This window comes from Ochotona curzoniae, unplaced genomic scaffold, assembly GCF_017591425.1.
Source record: "Ochotona curzoniae isolate NIBS_2020 unplaced genomic scaffold, NIBS_Ocur_1.0 contig_50, whole genome shotgun sequence".
Lineage (NCBI taxonomy): Eukaryota > Metazoa > Chordata > Mammalia > Lagomorpha > Ochotonidae > Ochotona > Ochotona curzoniae.
Window position 1 is genome coordinate 4,544,140 of NW_024466446.1, and position 19,091 is coordinate 4,563,230.

Genomic DNA, 19,091 nt, shown 5'->3' on the forward strand with positions numbered 1-19,091 from the left:
TGGCAGCTGGGCAGCAGACGGCCGTGAAAATCCTCCGTCAAAACTGCAGCAAGCCCGTCAGCCTGCCTGAGCTAAAGGAAGAAGTGGTCGTCATGAAGTGCCACATCATAAAATTGTCATGCATTCCTGGAAGTGAGGTAAGTATGGCAAGTAGGCTGGGAGCCCTGGGGACAGCGCTCAAAGCCAGGGGCACTCTCGAGCAGTGCCTGAGGATGCAGGTCAAGTTTCTGTTCCGTCAGAGCCTACTGGCCGTGCATTGCTGCCGTATGAACCATGTGTCACACCGGGACCTGAAGCTTGACGACCTGCTGTTGAACTACTGCACACACAACCGTGGGTTGTGGTAGAAGAGTGGTGAGGAATGTTTTACAGGAACTCTCCGATGTTGTGTCCTGGAAGCATTTCCGTAAGATTCTGATGTCTTCAGGGCTGACATCTGCATCCTGTTAGTGGTGCTGCTTGCCTCGATGGCAGAGGCACTGCCCTTCTATGGGAGGGACCTGGGCCAGCTGCAGGAAAGTATCTTGTGCTTCTGCTATGTGCTCTCATGTCCTGTCCACTCCGCTGCCTTCAAGGAACTCCTGAAAGGGCTTATCATTTTGGTTGTTTGACAGAGGACCACGGGAGTGCCTATAAGGAACCCCCAAGAAACCCCTGGTGGTTTGTCCGCTGGCAAGAACCAGCGAGGGGAGTGAGGTAGGTCACCTTTGAGCAGGCCCTGTGTTCATCCCAGGACCCAGAACCTTGAGAGTCCTTGTCAAGTCTTGACTTGGTGCCAGGCCCTGGAGGAGTGGAGGCAGTCAGGCCCTCACTGCCAGAACTCCACTGTCCAATCCAGTCTCCCAGACACTGGAGCACGTCCACACATGAAAGAAGGGTACGTTTCAGACTATAATCTGCTTCCACAGCCTTGCTCATCTGTGGGATGCACCTGTGTACACTGACTTGAGGAAAGTAGGAGTTAGCCTTCCTTCTTCATCCTTGTCGCCCTGGAGTCAGCAGGAGCCATATCCTATGGCAATGATGGAGCAAGCAACCTTGACTTTCCCCATCCTGGCCAGCTACTACAGAAAAGGAGCTCCATTCGCGGCACAACTCCCCACTACCCCAAGGCATATAGGACCAGAAACTGTACCAACAGTTCAGCCTGAGGTGGCTGAGTCCTCATCATTACCCGAAATGATAGCCAGGGCAGACGAGGGGTCAGCAGGTCACAGGAGGATCATCAGGTTCCTCCTACTGGTGTGCTGTACCCACCTGGCCCCAGCAGCCTGCCCTGGCACCCAGTCTAGAAAACCGCCTGCTCCATAGTCAGACCCAGACAAAGACAAAGGGTCTTAAAGCTGAGCACCATTTTGGTTATTCTCTTGAGCCTTTTGCAAATGTTTCTCATGAATAAAAACCAGAGCTGCATGCCTGAACTGTGTACCAGGTGATGTTTCCTCCATGTGTGCATTTTGGCAATTTCCGTCGAGGTGACTGGCATGGAAATCACCATGTGAAGACAAATGCTGCTCAACCTCAGAGCAGTGGAGGATCCAGAAAGGTTGACCTGATAGAAAGATATAGTAGAATGAAGCTCCCAGAGACTGGGGTGCAGGAGAAAGAAGGAAGAGTCTCAAAGCAGTGTCCCACATGCAGGAGGTTCAGAGCTCTCTGGCACAGCAGGAGAAACCCAGCATACAGTGATGGATATTGCAGCAGACTTGGGAGTGTCCATGACCAGTGCAGTGCACCCCACCCCATCCCACCACCTCTGAGGGCCACAGTCACTGACATTGTGGTGCGTGGGTTTGATCCGGAGTGGAGTTACACAGGTGCAGGTGGAAGCAAGATAGGAAATATGCTCCTGTGTGCCCCAAAGCCAATCTGAGCCCTGGGGTCAGCAGGGACAGAGAGAAGCCGCTTATCTGGGGAAGCGTCCAGAGTAGTTCAATTCATGGGCACAGAAGGTGGAGTGGTGGTTGCCTGGAGCTGAGAGGAGAGGGAATGGATGATCAATTCCAAGCGATTTGGAGTTTCAGTCTGGGAAGATTAAGAAGCTTTGCAGATGGAGGCTGCTAAGGGTTGTATAAAGCTGCAAATGCATTTAATGCCCCCAGAATGGTAAGCTTAAATAAAGCTGTAAACTTTATTATGCATGTTTCACCGGTTTGGGGCTGGCACAATTGCTCAATTGGCTAATCTTCCACCTCCAAGCACTGGCATCCCATATGAGCTCTGGTTCATGTCCTGGCTGTACCAATTCCCTTCCAGCTCCCTACTTGTGACCTGGAAAGGCAGCAGAGGATGGCCCAAAGCCTTGGGACCCTGCACCCAAAAGGAAGACCTGGAAGAAGCTCCTGGGCTTTGGATCTGCTCAGCTCCAGGCATTGTGGCCAGCTTGGGAGTGAACCAGCAAGTGGGTAGAAAAGGTTGCATATGAAATACCGTGGATTGCTAAGTCCATAAACAGAAAGCAGACAGGAGCTGGCCAGGGCTGAGAAAGAAGGGGCAGGGAGTGGTGGCTTGATGGGAGTACAAGGACTTGCACTACTTGGCAAGATGAGACTGCTTTGGCAGCTACTAGTGCCGCAATCTTGTGGCTGAGCTACAACACCAGAACGCGGGTTTTGAAGAGGTTCCTTCTATGTGAATTTTATCTCAGTTCTTTTTAAAATGCAAGCGTGGCTACTTCAGAAGAATAAGGGTCTGGAGACCAGCAGGCAGATCAAGAAATGAAAGGGCAAAAAAAAAGTCTTTAAGGTACAGGATGCCAGCTGGCTGGGCGCTAGAACAAGCGCCTGTGGAGGTTTCATCTTTGACCTTCACCTCACTAGACAGACCTTAATTAGGACATCCTTACCTGAAGCTCCAGTTTCAGTCTGTTCTTAACACACAGTTTTATCTTTAAGCAAGACCTATTCTTTGCTCAATGGTTGCAGCCAATATCTTCCTAAGGAACTAACAGATTCGGAGAGCAGACAAAGCACTGTGTGTTGTCAAGAGGTCACCCTGTAGGAGAGTGCAGGGAAGACCTGTAGAACATGGACAAGGAGAGGACAAGAGGTACAGGAAAAAGGGAAGCTGCAAGTTCAGCACAGTGCCAGGGAGGGCCTGCAGGCCAACGTGCCTCCAGAGGCAGGATAGGGGACTCGGGTTTCCAGCATTTGCTCAGATATGGCTAGACTCTTCTTGTCAAGTAGAAAGTAAATGCCAGAGAGAGAGAGATCTGATGTATAGCAAGAAACACAGCAGGAAATGTTGCCTGTGGAGTGGGATTCTGGAAAGATTCATGGCCCAGAGCAGATAGCAGATGCCCTGAGCCACAGCACCTGCTAACCCCAATAGGCAGACACAGTGAGTCACACAGGAGGTCTTCAGTACAGAGAAGGGGAGGAAAACAGGGCAGAGGGAGATGGCCACAGGGAGGCAGTAGAAGCAGAGAGAGCAGAGAGAGGGGACTCCTGCCCCGTATTCAAGGGAGCCCTGCACAAGAGAGAGGGAGCCAGGAGCAAGCATGAAGGGAAGAAAGAGAAAAGGAAAGAGAACACAGGAGAGGGTCTTGGGAGTACGGAGATGCAGGGATTGGTAGCCACGGTGGTAGGCGGAGCATGGACATGGGGTGCAAGGGAGTGATGGAGAAAAGCAGTTGTATATTGCTAAATGAGCAAGAGGAAAGAACTATGGCCCCAGTTGCAAACTAGCCTTATCTGTGCATCTCTCTGCTAGGAAGTACTGAGGAAAAGGGCTCATCTCAGATTGGGAACTCGACAAGGGCAGGACCTGCACAGTGATTCCTTTATTGTAGTCTAATCCAGGTTACTTTGGTTTAGTTTGTTTTTCACTCCTCTGTTTTAAGATACTCGGTTATATGTCCCTTTCTAGAAGTTTCTCAGACACTCAGCAAGTTGTGACAAGAGCTTCTCCTTTACCATTGTGTAAGTTCTTGGTTGAATTCCAAGTTCAACCTCACTGACCCCACATCCTGAAGACCAAAATTGGGATGGGTGTGAATGTAGTTGCATATTCCCATGGATACCATGTGATATGGACCCACACTGCCAGGAGGAATTAGTTCTACTTTGGACATGAATGGGACCATCAGGGAAAGTGCGAAACCCCTGCAAACAATAGTTGAGAGAGCTTAAATCTCCCTGACTTAAAAGGCCAAACTCCAGCCAGCTTCATCCCCAGGAGTCGTAAGACCCTGGGCAGTCTTACATTCTGAGACCTCCTGTGCTCCCTCCTAAGGCACCATCTACAATTTCATTATTCAACAGCATACCGCAATATTGCTAAGTCTATAAGGTTTCCATAGAATGCTTTTTGGAAGGCACCTTGGTACTGCTAATAACTCATTGATAAGATGCCCTTTGGCCCGGATGCCCATGAAGCACACTTCAAACATGAGAGCGCCTATGGTCGTGGACAGCTTTATTGATTATGGAGGGGAAAAAAACAGACAAGAAAATTGAAAGCAAATTAATGTTTACACCTGAAAGAAAGATGACCAAACCATGATCTAAGTAAAAGGAGGTTTATGCATACCCATAAAGGCTCTCTGCTTGAACACGCCATAGTCAGGTTCCTGAACTTTCTCCTAGGCCCCTCTGTGCACTTCCTTGCAAAATCCTGATTGTGCAAGAACCCTGTCAAGTCAGTTCAGCCAGAACCTCCACCCTGACTATCTGATTATCATCCATATCTGATCAGTCCCTCATCTCCTGTGACTTCCCAAGATGTTGTCCGATCACTTTAACTTGCCTTTTAGCAAAAATCCTGGTTAAGTGGGTCATGTCAGAATCTGGCTCCCTCATCCTTCCTGTCTTCTCTTAATAGTTTTCCATCCACTGACCCTGTCTGCTCTTGGCTACTGATGCCCACTTGCCCAAGATATGTCCAGAGCTCAGCCCAATTCTTTCCCCTATTGCCTGAGTCCTGATCCCTACTCCCATCTCAGTACTCCTGAATAAATTCTTTCTCAATGTGTTTTACAAATGTCAATCTGTTTTCTTCTTCTTCTTCTTCTTCTTCATAATTCTTATGAAAAGTCTGGGCACAGGGTTTGGTCTGAAGGATGTGACCTCACTGCTCCAGGTTCTCAGTGGCCAGGGCCAGCTTCTGCTCTTTCTTCTGGATGACTCCTGGGTTCCCACTTCCTCACACCTGCAACTCATGGCCTTCTGCTCACCTGGTGCTCTGATCCGGCCCTACCTCCCAGCCACCAGCCTCCCTCCAACCACATTCCCCAGGCCACTGCCATTCCTCCCTTGCAGTTTGGGGAAGTTGGCAGGAAGCAGAGACTGAGAGCAAAGGAAGATGGCCTGGACAGAGACCTTCCCAGAAGTGCTTAGCAGCTTGCTCTCCAGGCCATCTTCCTTTGCTCTCAGTCTCTGCTTCCTGCCAACTTCCCCAAACTGCACAGGGTGCTCCTTCTGTTCTCTAGCTGCTTCCTCATCATTCTAACCTTCAGTTAGATGTTTGCTCTTTGGAGAGACCACATCAAATACCAGGTCAGTCTCCCTGTCATTTGCATAGGAAATTGCATAGAAAAGTAAGTGCCCTAACTGCCCTCACTTGGGCACATCTGACTTGTGTTCAAATAATGTTCAACTCCCAAGGAAAAATCAACATGTGGGAGAAGAAACCAAAATGTTTGCACCACATTGTCCTCTCGGTTTCCTCAACTGCAGAGGACAGAGAAGATGAGTCAAAACAAGACTGTAAAATAAAAGCAAAAATAATAATACATTTGCCGATACATGAAACTGAAAGTGCATGCACATACATGTTGTAAGATTCACAGAGAGAAGGAGAGACAAGATCTCCCATCCGCTGATTCACTCCCCATGCAGCCACAATGGCTGCAGCTGCGCCAATCCAAAGCCAGGAGCCAGGAGCTCCTTTCAGGTCTCCCATGCAGGTCCAGGGTCCCAATGCTCTGAGCCATCCTCGACTGCTTTCCCAAGCCACAAGCAGGCAGCTGGATGGGAAGTGGGGCTGCCGGGATTAAAACCAGTGCCCATATGGGATCCCAGCGCATTCAAGGTGAGGACTTTAACCGCTAGGCTATCGCACCAAGCCCATGGCTGATTTATTTATTACACTACATATCAATGAAATCATGTCATCCTTTGTAAAATCAGTGAAATCATGGACAATTTCTCTGAACATTTATCATATCTATAATATTTCAGCAATCTACCTGGTGGAGGTATATCTATCAACTGTTCAACTGTGCAACTATTTGATTTGGTAAATTACACTCTGAAAGTTTATCTTCTCAATTTTATGAGCTTCGATAAGATTGATGGTGCACAACATAAATTATGATCTCCACCTGTTTACACACGGTAACCTGGCCAGCCGGTCTTAACTCAGGTCATGGCAAAGCGGCTAGTTACAGATCTACAGAAACAAAATTAAACATGGACTTGCATTCTGATCAAAGACTCATGACTTCAAATACGACATCACCTGATCAACCATGCCTCAAAGCCTCAGTAGTAAACCACTTTGAGCAGTTGAAGGTCATGTTCCCAACCACTGTCTTTCTGATTTTGAAGGGATAGTAGAGAACAGACAAGCCTATGGAGATGAAAGGGCCCGGCCAAAGCTGCACCGGTTTCGTTTGGAGGGTCAGCTAACAAGGGAAGTGTTGTTGGAGCTTTACAACACGATTGAAGTATAAGACACCAAATTATGTTTGAGGACAATGACTTCACAATTTCAACAACGAACAAGTCCTAAGGGGCAATGAAAGGCAATTTTACACTTGATCTTAGCCAAAAGGCCAAGAAGCAACAAAAGGCAATTTTATTTGGCTTTTTTGTTTTTTGGGGGAATAGATTCAAAATAAGAGAGAAGAAAACAAAGCTGGTGAAGAAAGAGAACTGTGGCATTTGTTCTCCATTTTTTGTAGAACTGTAGTAAAGCCAGAGTACCTCAGGCTTTGCCAGCCTGCGTGACAGTAGTGTTGCTATAACAGGATGCCATGGCGTCCTGAGACCTCTGCCCACCTCATCTGTTGGCACTGGCATTCAGCCACACCTCCGTGCTGTTGCTGTGCTGGCTAAGTCCCAGCACCATGCCCGGGCCCTGGAGTGCAAACCCACTTTGTGCTCCTGGACCTCTCATGGGTGTGCCCATCCCTATAATGCTGCAAGCCCTTGATCCTGGATGCCCATAACCCCAGCTGCTGCTGCCCTTCTCACCCCTGACCCCTGGCCTGGGAAGAATGCCCCCCTCACTGTGGTTCACAATGGGCCACCTGGATCTCGATGTCCAAATACTGACTAAATCCAAGTCAGCAGCACGAGGCTTTTTTGTTCTTTAGTTGCCCAATTTGACAGAACTTGTCTGAGAATTGGCATTGGCCCATGGTTAGGAAATCTGGGTTGTTCTGACTAGAGACCTGATTCCGCATAGTGGCTATATGGTTACATGGTGCCATTGCTACTCTCCAAGTCTGTTCCCCTAAATTTAAGACACAGACACTGCTCACATGTTCATCTAGCCATGAATAGAATCAGTAGCTTTGTACGTACGTTCACGTAATCAGCTATGTATGTATGTTCATCTAATGAATAGCTATGTGTTAGGATGGCTTAGGACAGATCTAAGATGCAATTCTGTGTGTTGGTCTACAGCGATGTACAAGTGTAGATGAAGCTCAGGGTGGTCCTCGAGATACCTGCAAGTTAGTGTATCCAATGGGCTTTTCTCCCTCCAACTACTTGTTAATAGATAACCAGCAGAAAGTATTCTTCTCAAAAGGAGAAAGGGGCTAAGTCTGGTATGCAAATAACTGTAACAGTACAAGAAAGAAGAAAGGTGCCTCTACCAGAAGTGTGTTGATACACTCAGGGGAATGATGGACTTGCGACTACAGCACTACTACTATTAATAAAAAAAAAAAAAAAAAAGGTGGGGGGGAATGGGTCCACTTCAGGATCCCTTGTCTCTCTAGGAGAAAATTCTGATGATTTCTGACAATTTGTTGTGGATTAAGTCTACATTTTTTTTTAAGATTTATTTTTATTATTTTTTATTGAAAAGGCGGATATACAGAGAGGAGAGACAGAGAGGAAGATCTTCTGTCCGATGATTCACTCCCCAAGTGAGCGCAACGGCCGATACTATGCCGATCTGAAGCCAGGAGCCTCTTCCGGATCTCCCATGCGGGTGCAGGGTCCCAAAGCTTTCAGCCATCCTCGACTGCTTTCCCGGGCCACAGGCAGGGAGCTGGAAGGGAAGCGGGGCTGCCGGGATAGAACCGGCGCCCATATGGGATCCCGGGTGTGCAAGGCGAGGACCTTAACCACTGCGCCACCGCGCCGGGCCCTAAGTCTACATTTTTAACAGTTCTGTGAACTTAGACATGATTTCCTTAGAAACCGATGTTTTCCTTCCAGTGGTGGAACCCTGCGGTAAAATGCTGTGGTTTAATTGCTGTGTAGGATGTTAACTAGGCTGCATCAAATGTTGATTCATCATGCCATTTTGCTCGCATTTGCTATAGCAACTGTGGTTCTTCAAATTCTCTCTTGAACCCACTTTATGGGTTCCCTCATTAATGAGGCAATCACATTGTTGGTATGCGCCCACTGTCTCTTGGGTAATAATTATTTTGCAACCGTCAGCAAGTTACATGTTGACAGGAAAACATGCGCAAAGGGCACAGAAGGCGCAAGGCAAGGAAGGTAGAAGAGGGAACATGGGGAGGAGCAGTATAGAAAATATTAGAACTGGGATACAACTGAGCAAAAGGCAGCTGTTCACAAGTGAGTAAGACTATTTAACATACCTTCCGTGGCTATATTTAAGTTAGGGGTGGGGACAACCTGCTGAAGATACTGTTGGAGGAATTTCCTGTTCTCTGTGTAAGGGGTCATAGCTTCTAAAATCCTGTCCTAAACTAAAAAAAAAAAAAAAAAAAAAAAAAAAAAAAAAAAGACTTCTGTGTTATTACCAGACACATGAATTTTTGGAATCTGAATCTCCATGTGCCTTGGAAAGCAATGTCTGATTTACGAATGTGAAGCAAGCTATAACTCTGCGCACATCACCGCCAGGTGTGGGCAGGAGTATTGTAACAAGCACACAAACATCTCTTGAGATTCTTGTGCATAGCCAGTTCGCAACAACACCGGAAAATGGAAATTAACTGTGGACTGATAAGACTTAACGGGTTATGGCATTTCACCAGGCCCTCTGGGGCCAGTAATAACATTTAGGGTGCTAAGATTTCGAAAGGTCAGCACCTTAAATGAAGTAGGCTATTGTCCCCATTTTACAGGTAAAGGACCTGCTCACATTTGTGCTACTAACAAAGGGTTCTGGGTTACACCTGCATTTTGGGAACTGCCCTTTGCATGACATAGACAAGCTCTTTGCCTCTTCCTCTTTATAGTCTGAAGTGGAGCAGGACACACAGCTACAGAGCACTCCAGTTCAGCATTCCACAGTCAGGAGCTCTAAAGCAGGCTGTGCCCATCTTCACCAGCTATTTCACTGCTAGGGCATTCAGCCTCTTCTTGAAAGTCTGTCGTTCTAAAGAGACACTCCAAGAATGTCCTAGTTGGATCTCTTCATTAGGAAGTTCCCAAGGCTTCCTCTAGGCTGTCCACATTAGTCATGCGCTAGCCAAGATAACAGAAGGCTTTTATTCAAAGAGTGTTTTACGCACAGTATTGCCTTTCACCAAGATACGTGGATCACACATATCACCCAAGTTAACACTGAAACAAGGCAGACCAGTGATGAACCAGTCCCTACATGATGCCAAGTCAGAGTAAGTCCAGAGGCTGGAGAGCAAGGAACCTGCAGGTGGACTTGTTAGATGACCTGTCACTGTCAGCAGGTGAGAGCAAGATGCCAGGACGTGGGCACTTACAGCCCGAATGGTAGTGCCCACTCGTGGCATTACTGATCCTGTTTTGGTGGGCGTCCACACAGCCCTTGGGACATTCCTACTGACTTGGAGATGGCTGTTACATATCTAGTTCTGGCAATGTCACCCTGTGTGTACCGTTAAGACGGTTCAGTTAGTCCTTATTCACGCATCAGCACATCCATTATCAGTTCCAGCCACTTCATAACCAGGGAGTTCTTTGCTCAGTCACTTCCTTTTCTCTTTTTAAGACGTATTCAGTTTTATTGTAAAGGCCGATCTATAGAGACAAGGAGAGACAGAGAAAGATCTTCCATCTGTTGGTTCATTTGTCTAATAGCAACAACAGCCTGGAGCTGAGCAGATCCGACGCCAGGAGCCAGGGGCCTCTTCTGGGCTTCCCACCTGGGTGCAGAGTCCGAAGGTTTTGCATCATTCTCTACTGATTTCCCAGTAGAGCTGGATGGGGACGTGGAGCAGCCGGGACACGAACCAGCGTCTCTCTGGGACCCTGAAGCATGCACTGACAGCCCTGCTTAGTTCTTTTTTTTCTTTTTTTAACCAAATGGCTTTATTGAGGTCGACTTATATTCCTACATCAAAGGATTGTTCCTAACACAGCCTGTACACATGGGCACTATAACTCAACCCTTCGGCGTGGTTTGGCGCCAAAGAGCCGCTGTCATTCAAACCCACCTGCGCCTGGCCAGAAACGGAACAAGCAGCCCAGGGCTGCCCCGAGAGATGACGCACTTCCGCCGCGCTGTGGGCGGGGCCTGGGGCGGGCGGACCGCCGGCGGGGGGCGCGCGGGGCCGGGCTGCCGGAGCGCTGGCCTGTGGGCTGAGGGGAGCCGGCCGGCCTGGGCCTGCTGACCGCCTGCTGGCCGCTGGCGGGGAGGTGCCCTCGGTCCCCGCGTCCCTCGGCGCGCTCGGCGTGGCCGCTGGCGCCGCCACCCTGCCCGCAGGCCGCCGGGGGCCGCGGAGCCCATGAAGCCCAGGGCGCCTCCGCCGCTGCCGCCGCCCCCGCGGCGTGGCCGTCGTCCCGGAGCGTCCCGAGGCGGCTCGGGCATGGCTGCGGCATGAGCCCCGGGCCGCCGCCGCGGGAGCCGGAGCGGAAAACGGTGTCCGAAGCGGAGGTGGCAGCGATGCCCGAGAAGCGCGCGGGAGCGCAGGCCGCGGGCGCAGGCTTGGTAAGGGCGCGCGGGTCCGGGAGCCGGGCGGTGGGTGAGCGCGGACTGCGGTCCCCGGGCTCCGGGCTCCCATCCCCGGGCTCCGGGCTTCAGTCCCCGGGCTCCCATCCCCGGGCTCCGGGCTCCGGTTCTCGGGCTCCGGGCTTCAGTCCCCGGGAACTGCGAAAGCCCCGGCAGCGGGACGGGGAGCGAGAAGAACGCGGGTCGAATTTTGGGCACTTGGGCGGAGGCGCGCGGAGCTGGCAGGGGCTTTGGATGAGCGGGTTATTTTATTATTATTGTTATTATTATTTGCTGGTGATTATTATTATTATCATCATCGTCATCATTTGCTGCTGACTTAGCGATAGGCCAAACTGTGGACAAACTTAGTTATTATTTTCAAGAGGTGCTTGCTATAGATGAGATACTGGCATTTAGATAAATTCGTTCCTGATGAGTTCTCCCACCTGCTTCTGTCCAAGCTTAGATAACGTGTTGTGAACCGCTAGAACCCCATTGGGGTGGGTGGGTCCCCGGCTCCCCAGGAGTGGACTGGGGAGCTGGCACCGCGCCTCCCGCGTTGGCCGAGGGGAGCAGCAGTCCCCCCAGGGTCGTTTGCCGGGCTTCTCTTCAGCATTACTGGGAAGGGACAACAGTCCTGACACAGGGTAGGGAACTCTGCTTTAACTGACCCAGATCCGACAGCAGGTCTTACCTGGTGCTGTTTGCTTTCTTAAGCATAGAGAATCTGTTATTTCTTCAAAAGTTTTTAAATTTCTTTGCTTTATTTTAGGATTTCAGACTCGGAAAGTTAAGGAGTATTTGACACCATGCCAGAGTTGTCAAAGAAAAATGGATGTTTTATGAAAAGTATATGCAGCACAGCAAAGACTTTTTAGCTTAAAGTGCTGGAGTTTGCCGGCTCCGGCTGCGTACGCTTTACACGGCGTGAAAGCTGTTTTTTGGGGGGTTAGGAGGACGGTGAGGTCTAAGGGACTGAGGATGGAGGGAGCAGGGCTGGCTCCTCTCCCATCTCCCTGTGCACTTGGGGCTGTCAGCCACTGCCTTGACACACGGATCAGCAGGGAGCCGGAAGGCGAGCTTGTCCCGGCCTGCTGGTGAGCCTTCTGAAATGGGGGGCTGGCGTCTCAGCTGGCTTCTTAGCCCACTGAGCCACACATCCACAGGCTTCACCAGTCCTAGTTAAAGATTCCATTATTTTCATTGGGGTGGCAGATCTACAGAGAGAAGGACAAACAGAAAGCTCTTCCCTCTGCCGGGACATGAACTGGAGCCTGTGTGGGATCCCGGCGCTTGAAGGGGGAGATTAGCCAACGGAGCCATTGCGCCGGGTCCCCCCCACCCCCCAGGCCTAGTTCTAACAGCTGTGCTGAGTGGCAGGGTCCTGGCAGGCCTGGCTCTTTGCCGGCTAATCTGCCAAAATGAAGATTTGGTTGCAGCCCAGGTGCTCCCTGTGTTTGGAAAGGCGATGAGGACGCTTCCTTTCCAGGGTGAGCCGTCAGGTGGGATGCTCGGCTTGTTCCGGGGAGAGGGGCCAGCGCATTTCTCTCAGATTGATTTGAACTTGTCATTGTCAGCTCCCTACCACCTCTCAGTGTCTCTTGTCTTCCGGACCTTGTGGACAGTAATTGTTGGCCAGTGGCCAAGCCGGTAACTGCTACGTGCTGGCCCCCTTCTTGCTTCCCAGGCCTGCAACAAGCGCGGAGCCCAGCCCAGTTTACCCAGCACAGGTTCAGGCTGGTGTCCCCTGTGCTTCGTTCGTTTGCTCGTTTCCTGGGCATTGCTTCATCATTCCTTAACTGTCCCCTTTCGGCGACTCTGGCCTTACCATTTGTTTTTTAGCTCAGTATAGGCAACTTTTAATGTAAGTAACATGTTACAAGATTTTAAAAGTAAGGCAGGCTTCAGGTTTTTCACAGCACAACGTACAGAAACTTGCAAACTTCCTGTATAGGGTGGTATGATCTTTACCCTTGAACTAGTTGCTCAATAGCAGGTCACTGCTCTTGCCTTGCTTCCTCTAGGCTCTCTTCCCGATGGTTATGTTGCATGCGGACTTCTGTTTGGTTCACCTGCCTGGTCAGGTCAAGTGTGTAAATGAGGCCGTTGCCTGTTGCCCTGATTAGTGTCACTTCACTGTGTCCCTGTGGCTTCCGGAACGAACACTGTCAGGTGCAAGCCCGGTTAGCACAGTGATTCGGTGGGGTGCTTGGAGGCCAGGTTTCTGCCTTTATCACCTGTATCACACTGGATAAGTTCAAGACAAGGAGAGAGAGAGAAAGAGAGAGAGAACAATATTCAGTCCTCTAATTCACTCTCCAGTTGGCCAGAGCTGAGCTGATCTGGAGTTGGGAACTAGGAGCCTCTTCCACGTCTCTGACCTGAGTGTGAGGTCCCAAGGACTTGGATTCCTTATGCTGCAAATGTTCTGTGAGCCTCACCCTGTGGTATCTGTAACCATGCCAAGGCCCATGGAATCAATGCACGTCAGAGGCTAGTGATTCAAAACAAAAAGCTTTCTTTCCTCACAGAATATATTGAATGGCACAAATCTATGTGGTTTCTAAATACCTTTACTGAATCACAATAGAAAAATGACAGTTTTCTTTAATGCTTGCAAAGAGCAGATGCTTTACTTTGTAAATGTGACCATAAAATATAGAATTTATGACCTTTGCTCAACTGCTGCATTTTCCAGGTACAAGGATTAGTCAGATGTGCGGTCATTACCAAGCAGCGTATTACCCAGGGAATTCTGTCGTTCAGATCTCTGCCTGCCTTGATTCAAGTTAGAAACGGACCAGAATGCACGCAGTGGCGAGAAAGTATATGAAGGTGCTTGCTAAAAAACAACAGCAGCCCATGGAAGCTGTGTGTTATGAAAAGACTGCATGGATTTCAGAAAACTTTTCTCCAGAAATAAGCTTACTTTTATTTCTGCTTTCATACAAGCATTTTGAGGTACCCTTGTGTAACAAGTTCTAACTAATTGCATGGACATGACAAAGGACAGTACTTGGAGTCTCTTCCTTCTGTGAGGCAACTGCATAACATGAAAACGATTGTCGAAAGTGATACTGCAGCCTTTTAGCAAGTCGGCTGTCTCTGTGCACTTAGGGGTTCCTCTCCATTCACCCACACACCGTGCTCTTCCCTTCTTCAGAGCTACCATGAGAAATGATCTATGGCCAGTGAAGGCATATCCCATTTGTCAAAATACTAAAAATATGAAATTCTTAATTTCTAAAAATGTTTCTAGCAAAACTGGGTAAGTCACATGAGAATCTTGGTTGATTCAGGAAGATTCAGTGGCAAAGGCAATGCAGTAACATGACCAGAAAGGTCTGATACTGTTTATTGAGGAGAACAGCATGATTCTGGGTGGAATGGTGGGTTCTGCAACACGAGAGTGCAGACAGGGTAGGAATGAATAGCAGAGTGCAGACGGCGAAGTGACAATGATCTTTCCCGGGGTTTGTAGTGGCCTTGGCTGGGAAGCACACCTTCTCTGCTTGATGAATGGCATGTGAGTCATCGTCACTTCTCCATAAAAACTCTAGTGTCCCGGAAAAACGGTCCAGAAATGGTGTCAAAGCAAAGCAGTGACACTCAGATCGAACACTGGTCAGATACAGGAGCGTCATCTGGGGCGCCCATGGGGGACAGCAAGGGCCAAGCTTCTTCCAGGGAGTCCTTAGGAAGCTGGGTTGGAAGTCAAGAAGCCAGGATGCAGGCTGGTGCCCATATCGGATGCATGTGCTGCAAGCAGCGGCTTTACTGGCTACACCACAACGCTGGCCCCAAACCCAAACAAGGTGGTATTCATGTATTGTCAAGACTTTAAGTCACTGGTTTCTAAACCGTAGCTGTAGCTAAGGGGTCATGTTAAAACATACATATTTTTTAACCTTTTCATGGAAACAAGAAAGTTGCACTGGATGCCTAGTGTTGTCCGCTTGTGACGCTGATAGGATGCGTTCCCAGTGTGGTGAGCATGAGCCCGAGGTCCACGCTGGGTCCAGCTGTGGAGTGTGCAGCTGTGATTGCTCGTGCGGTGTCTGTGCGGGTACGCTGGGCCGTGTTTGGGAGTCTGTAATGCTTTGTTAAAGTTCTTTTTCCCCTTTCTATTTAGAGCATGCCGTGATGTTCTTGATGGTGGGAGAGGTTTGAGCACCTACACGCGAGGCTGGCGGTTAAGAGCACAGACTCCCAGAATTAGGAACTGTCGCGGGTGGTGTCTGCTGAAGTGCTGCTTCTTGTACCCACAAATGTAGAGCAGCTTGCTTGTGGTGTCGGTGAGAAGCTGTGCCTATGATTGTTCTTCAGGAAGGTTCTCAGATGTGTGTGGCTGATGAGGCACACCGGAGTAGAGCTGCTGTGAGTGGGAGGAGAGGACTGTGGCCTGGCCCAGATCTAAGCATCCATCATCTGAGCTGGTGGGCCTGTTCCTGCATCCTCAGGGGCACCAGCTGATCCAGATCAAGTGCCTGGGCTCCTGCCATCCACAGAGGAGACCCACATAGATGTCTGGACTCTTGGCATTGACCTGCGCCATCTCTGGCACATGATTCTCTTCTCTCTCTCTCTCTCCCATTCACTCACTGTGACTCTCAAAGGATGATTTTGATCCAGTAGGTGTTAAGGTACTAGCTGATAGCAGGTAGGATTTTAGGGCCCGAGACAGTAGAAGAATAAGCACAGTGCTATTCTAGGGGAGTCAGAATAAGTGGATGAGCTCCTAGGAGTGGTTTCCATTGGCCGTGTTGACTCATGGTATGTACATGTGTCCTCCGCCAGGAACCACAGAGAGCCTTTGGAGGTATAGAATGACAAGTTGTATCGTCAGTGGAGAGTGGAGAAGAGAGGCATGGCTGGTAGGGAGGAGACAGAACCTCTAAAGATAGCCACTTGGGAATGCCGGCATTCCTGCTACTGTGTCCCCCTGATATGTCATTGATCCTTGGTCATTGATACGGTCCAGAATCTGACGCTTTGTGAACACTGCCATGGCACCCAAGTGAAAAATTCCCCATCACGAGCTTTATCTTGTGCATAAGATTATTTTTAAAATATTCTAATCACATGTCTCTTAGGGCCTGGTTGGTGCACTCAAATCCCATAGCAGAGAGACTGGGATGAGGTTCCAGGTCCGGCTCCCAGTGCAGGCCCAGTGTGTGTCCTGGGAGCAGGTGGTTGCCTTTGTCGACATTTGCATCCCTGCCTCCCATGGGGAGACCTGCATTGAATTTCCAGCTCCCCGCTTTGACCTGGTCCACATGAACCCGCGATGGAGCTCTTTGAATTTATCCGAAACTTCTATGTTAATACTTTGGTCCCATCTCTGTTGTTTTTGTTATATATAAAAAATATTACAAAAAAAATTCTGAACCCGTCTGTACCTTGTAAGGCCTTCCTGGTAGCTGGCTTCCTTGAGCATGCAGGGAGCTCCTGCTGTTGCTTTCCGCATTGCCTTAATTGTAGCTCCACCCTGATTCCTCTAGGACGCCTGAGACTGCTTCAGCCCAAGACTGGTGCTTTTTAAAATGTGACATCTGTGTCAAGGCCTGTACATCAGGAAATCACAGCATAGGAAGGGCATTTCCTTGGTTTTAGGTGTGGTTAGTACACTTACTCATCTTTAAGATTTTCTTCATAGAAAGGTGTAGCTTGACTAGATTTTCTACTGTAGCTGCTGTAACATTATGTATGTGTGACTGAGAACACGCCAGCACCCCTCACCTCGGGAAAGCAACCAATCGTTGTGTTGACATTCGTTTCGCTTTGGCCACTCGTGATGAGGAACCAGACTAGGCAAGGCGGAAGAACACCTGCGTTCTACATTTCGGGGGAAGTGGCAGGCTGTGGTTTGGTTTGGTTTTTTAATGTGTCTTTGGAAGGCAGAGTAACAGAGAAAGAGACGGCAGTATCTTTCCTCTGCTGGTTTGCTCCACAAAAGGCTGCAGTAGCCAAACCTGCACCAGGCTGAAACCAGGAGCCAGAAGCTTCATCTGAGCCCACACAGGTGGCGGGGGCCGTGTATTGAACAATCTTCCGTCGCTTCAAAGGGACATTTAGTATGATGTTGTGTCTGAGGCTGAGTAGCCAGGACCTTAATTGGTACTTTGGTATGGCATGCTAGCATGGCAAGCAGCAGTTTAATTCCATGTGCCACAGTGCTGTCACCACCACCCCTCCTTTTTCTTTTTAAAGATCTGTTTGTTTTTCTTGGAAAGGGACAGTGACAGGCAGGGGTTGGGGTTAAGGAAGCCTCTGTCTTGTTGTTGGTGTTTGCTGGGTCCTGTGTGTTTTATGGGGGTGATACATGGACCAATGGAAGCAGCTTTCAGCCTTATCTTCCTCCAGGGAAGTAACAAGTGACGTGTGTGAGAAGAGCCAGGCTTTCTAGTTCATCTCCGTGTTTGAGGTTGAGGGGCGGTGGCAGCTGCACTTTTACGCAGGTGCACGGTAGCCAGGCCAGACTCGTTCATGTGGTAGTGGGGTAGGCGGCTAAGGAAGGCCCGTGCTCGGCTTTGCTGAGGAACCGGCTGCATTTCACTCCTGTCACTTGTCACTCAGTTACAGGTGCATGCTGCCTGCCATGTCTGATGTGCTAAGGGTTTTGTGAGAAGTTCCAGCTTTGCTTTAAAGAGGCACAGTAGCACAGCACATGCGCTGGAGGGGTGTGCTTCTCTGCCCTGGCCAAGTCGAGCAGGCCACTGAGACTCCCCGAGCCTTAGTTTGTCATCTGCAGGAATCGTAATGGTTACAGGTAACAGTGGTCCTGCCTTTATATGGAGGATCAATGGTAGTGTATAGACTCTTGGTTTGGCTAGGGCCTACCTCACGTGTTTATTGGCACTGTTGCTGATGCAAATGGGGCAGTTTCTGCCCAGGCCTTGTTCATGGTCTCTCTCTCTCTTTTTTAAAAATTCTTCTTTTTATGACACAGTTTAATAGGCATTGGGGTTTCTCCATTCCCCTCCCTTTTAAAAAAAGATTTATTTTATTTTTATTGGAAAGTCAGATATACAGAGGAGAGACAGAGAGGAAGATCTTCTGTTTGATGATTCACTCCCAGTACCCACAACAGCTGGAGTTGAGCTGATTAGGAGCCAGGAGCTTCTTCCGGATCTCCCACATGGGTGCAGAGTCTCAAGGCCTAGGGCAGTCCTCGACTGCTTTCCCAGGCCATAAGCAGGCAACTGGATGGGAAGCAGGGCTTCCCGGATTAGAACCAGCGCCCACATGGGATCCTGGCGCGTTCAAGGCAAGGACTTTAGCCACTAGGCCACTGCACCAGGCCCTCGTGGTCCCTTAATAGACCATTGTTAACCTATGTTCTTGCCTTACATTCCCACTTATAATTTTACATTCCATAAAATGAGAACTCTCCATTGTCCCCTACTTCTACCTGACAGATGGTGGAGTTCAACAGATATGTGTGAAATGAATGAATTCCTTGCAGTTTAGTATTTTTGCTGCTTTAGCATAACAGATATAGGGCAAAAGCCCCTCTTGGCACCTGCAGCCCTGGCCTGGCCCCTCCCCATTGTGGCAGGCATGTGGGGAGTGGGCCCGCAGATCAGAGATAGCTTGCTTTCTCTCTCTCTCTCTGTTTTCTTTTTTTATTTCTGTCACCTTGCCTTTCAAATAGGTAAACTTTAATAGGTTACATTTTAAAAACTCCTAAAAATGTTTCTGTATTTTTGCCTGAAAGAGTGAAAGATCTTCCTTCTGCTGGTTCAGTCTGCCAGTAGCCGCAACTGTCAGAGCTGGTTGATCTGAAGCTGGGAGCCAGGAGCTTCTTCCAGGTTTCCCACGTGCGTGTAGGGACGCCAGGCCTGGGCCATTCTCTGTTGTTTTCCCAGTCCATTAGCAGGATGCTGGAATGGAAGTGGAGCAGCCAAGACTTGAACTGGTGCCCATATGCAATAGCAGCCCCCCAAAACTTAATGTTGATGGAACATTTAATTAATCAGGCAGATATAAGCAATATGTGCCCTAAACAGGAAATGTGTCAATTA

The 19,091-nt window shown here is 49.2% G+C and overlaps 1 protein-coding gene across 3 annotated transcripts in view; it reads left to right on the forward strand.

Annotated features, from left to right (window-relative positions):
- The first annotated feature begins 10,752 nt into the window (after positions 1 to 10,752).
- The window catches only part of MFSD14B (major facilitator superfamily domain containing 14B), a 33,176-nt gene continuing 24,837 nt past the window's right edge, over positions 10,753 to 19,091 (forward strand). For all 3 annotated transcript variants that reach the window (XR_005884752.1, XR_005884753.1, XM_040988854.1), the window contains exon 1: positions 10,753 to 11,064. Coding sequence is in view for 1 of the 3 variants with exons in the window: in XM_040988854.1 (XP_040844788.1) it covers positions 10,954 to 11,064 (111 nt within the window). In the remaining 2 variants the exon portion in view is untranslated. The remainder of the gene's footprint in view (positions 11,065 to 19,091) is intronic.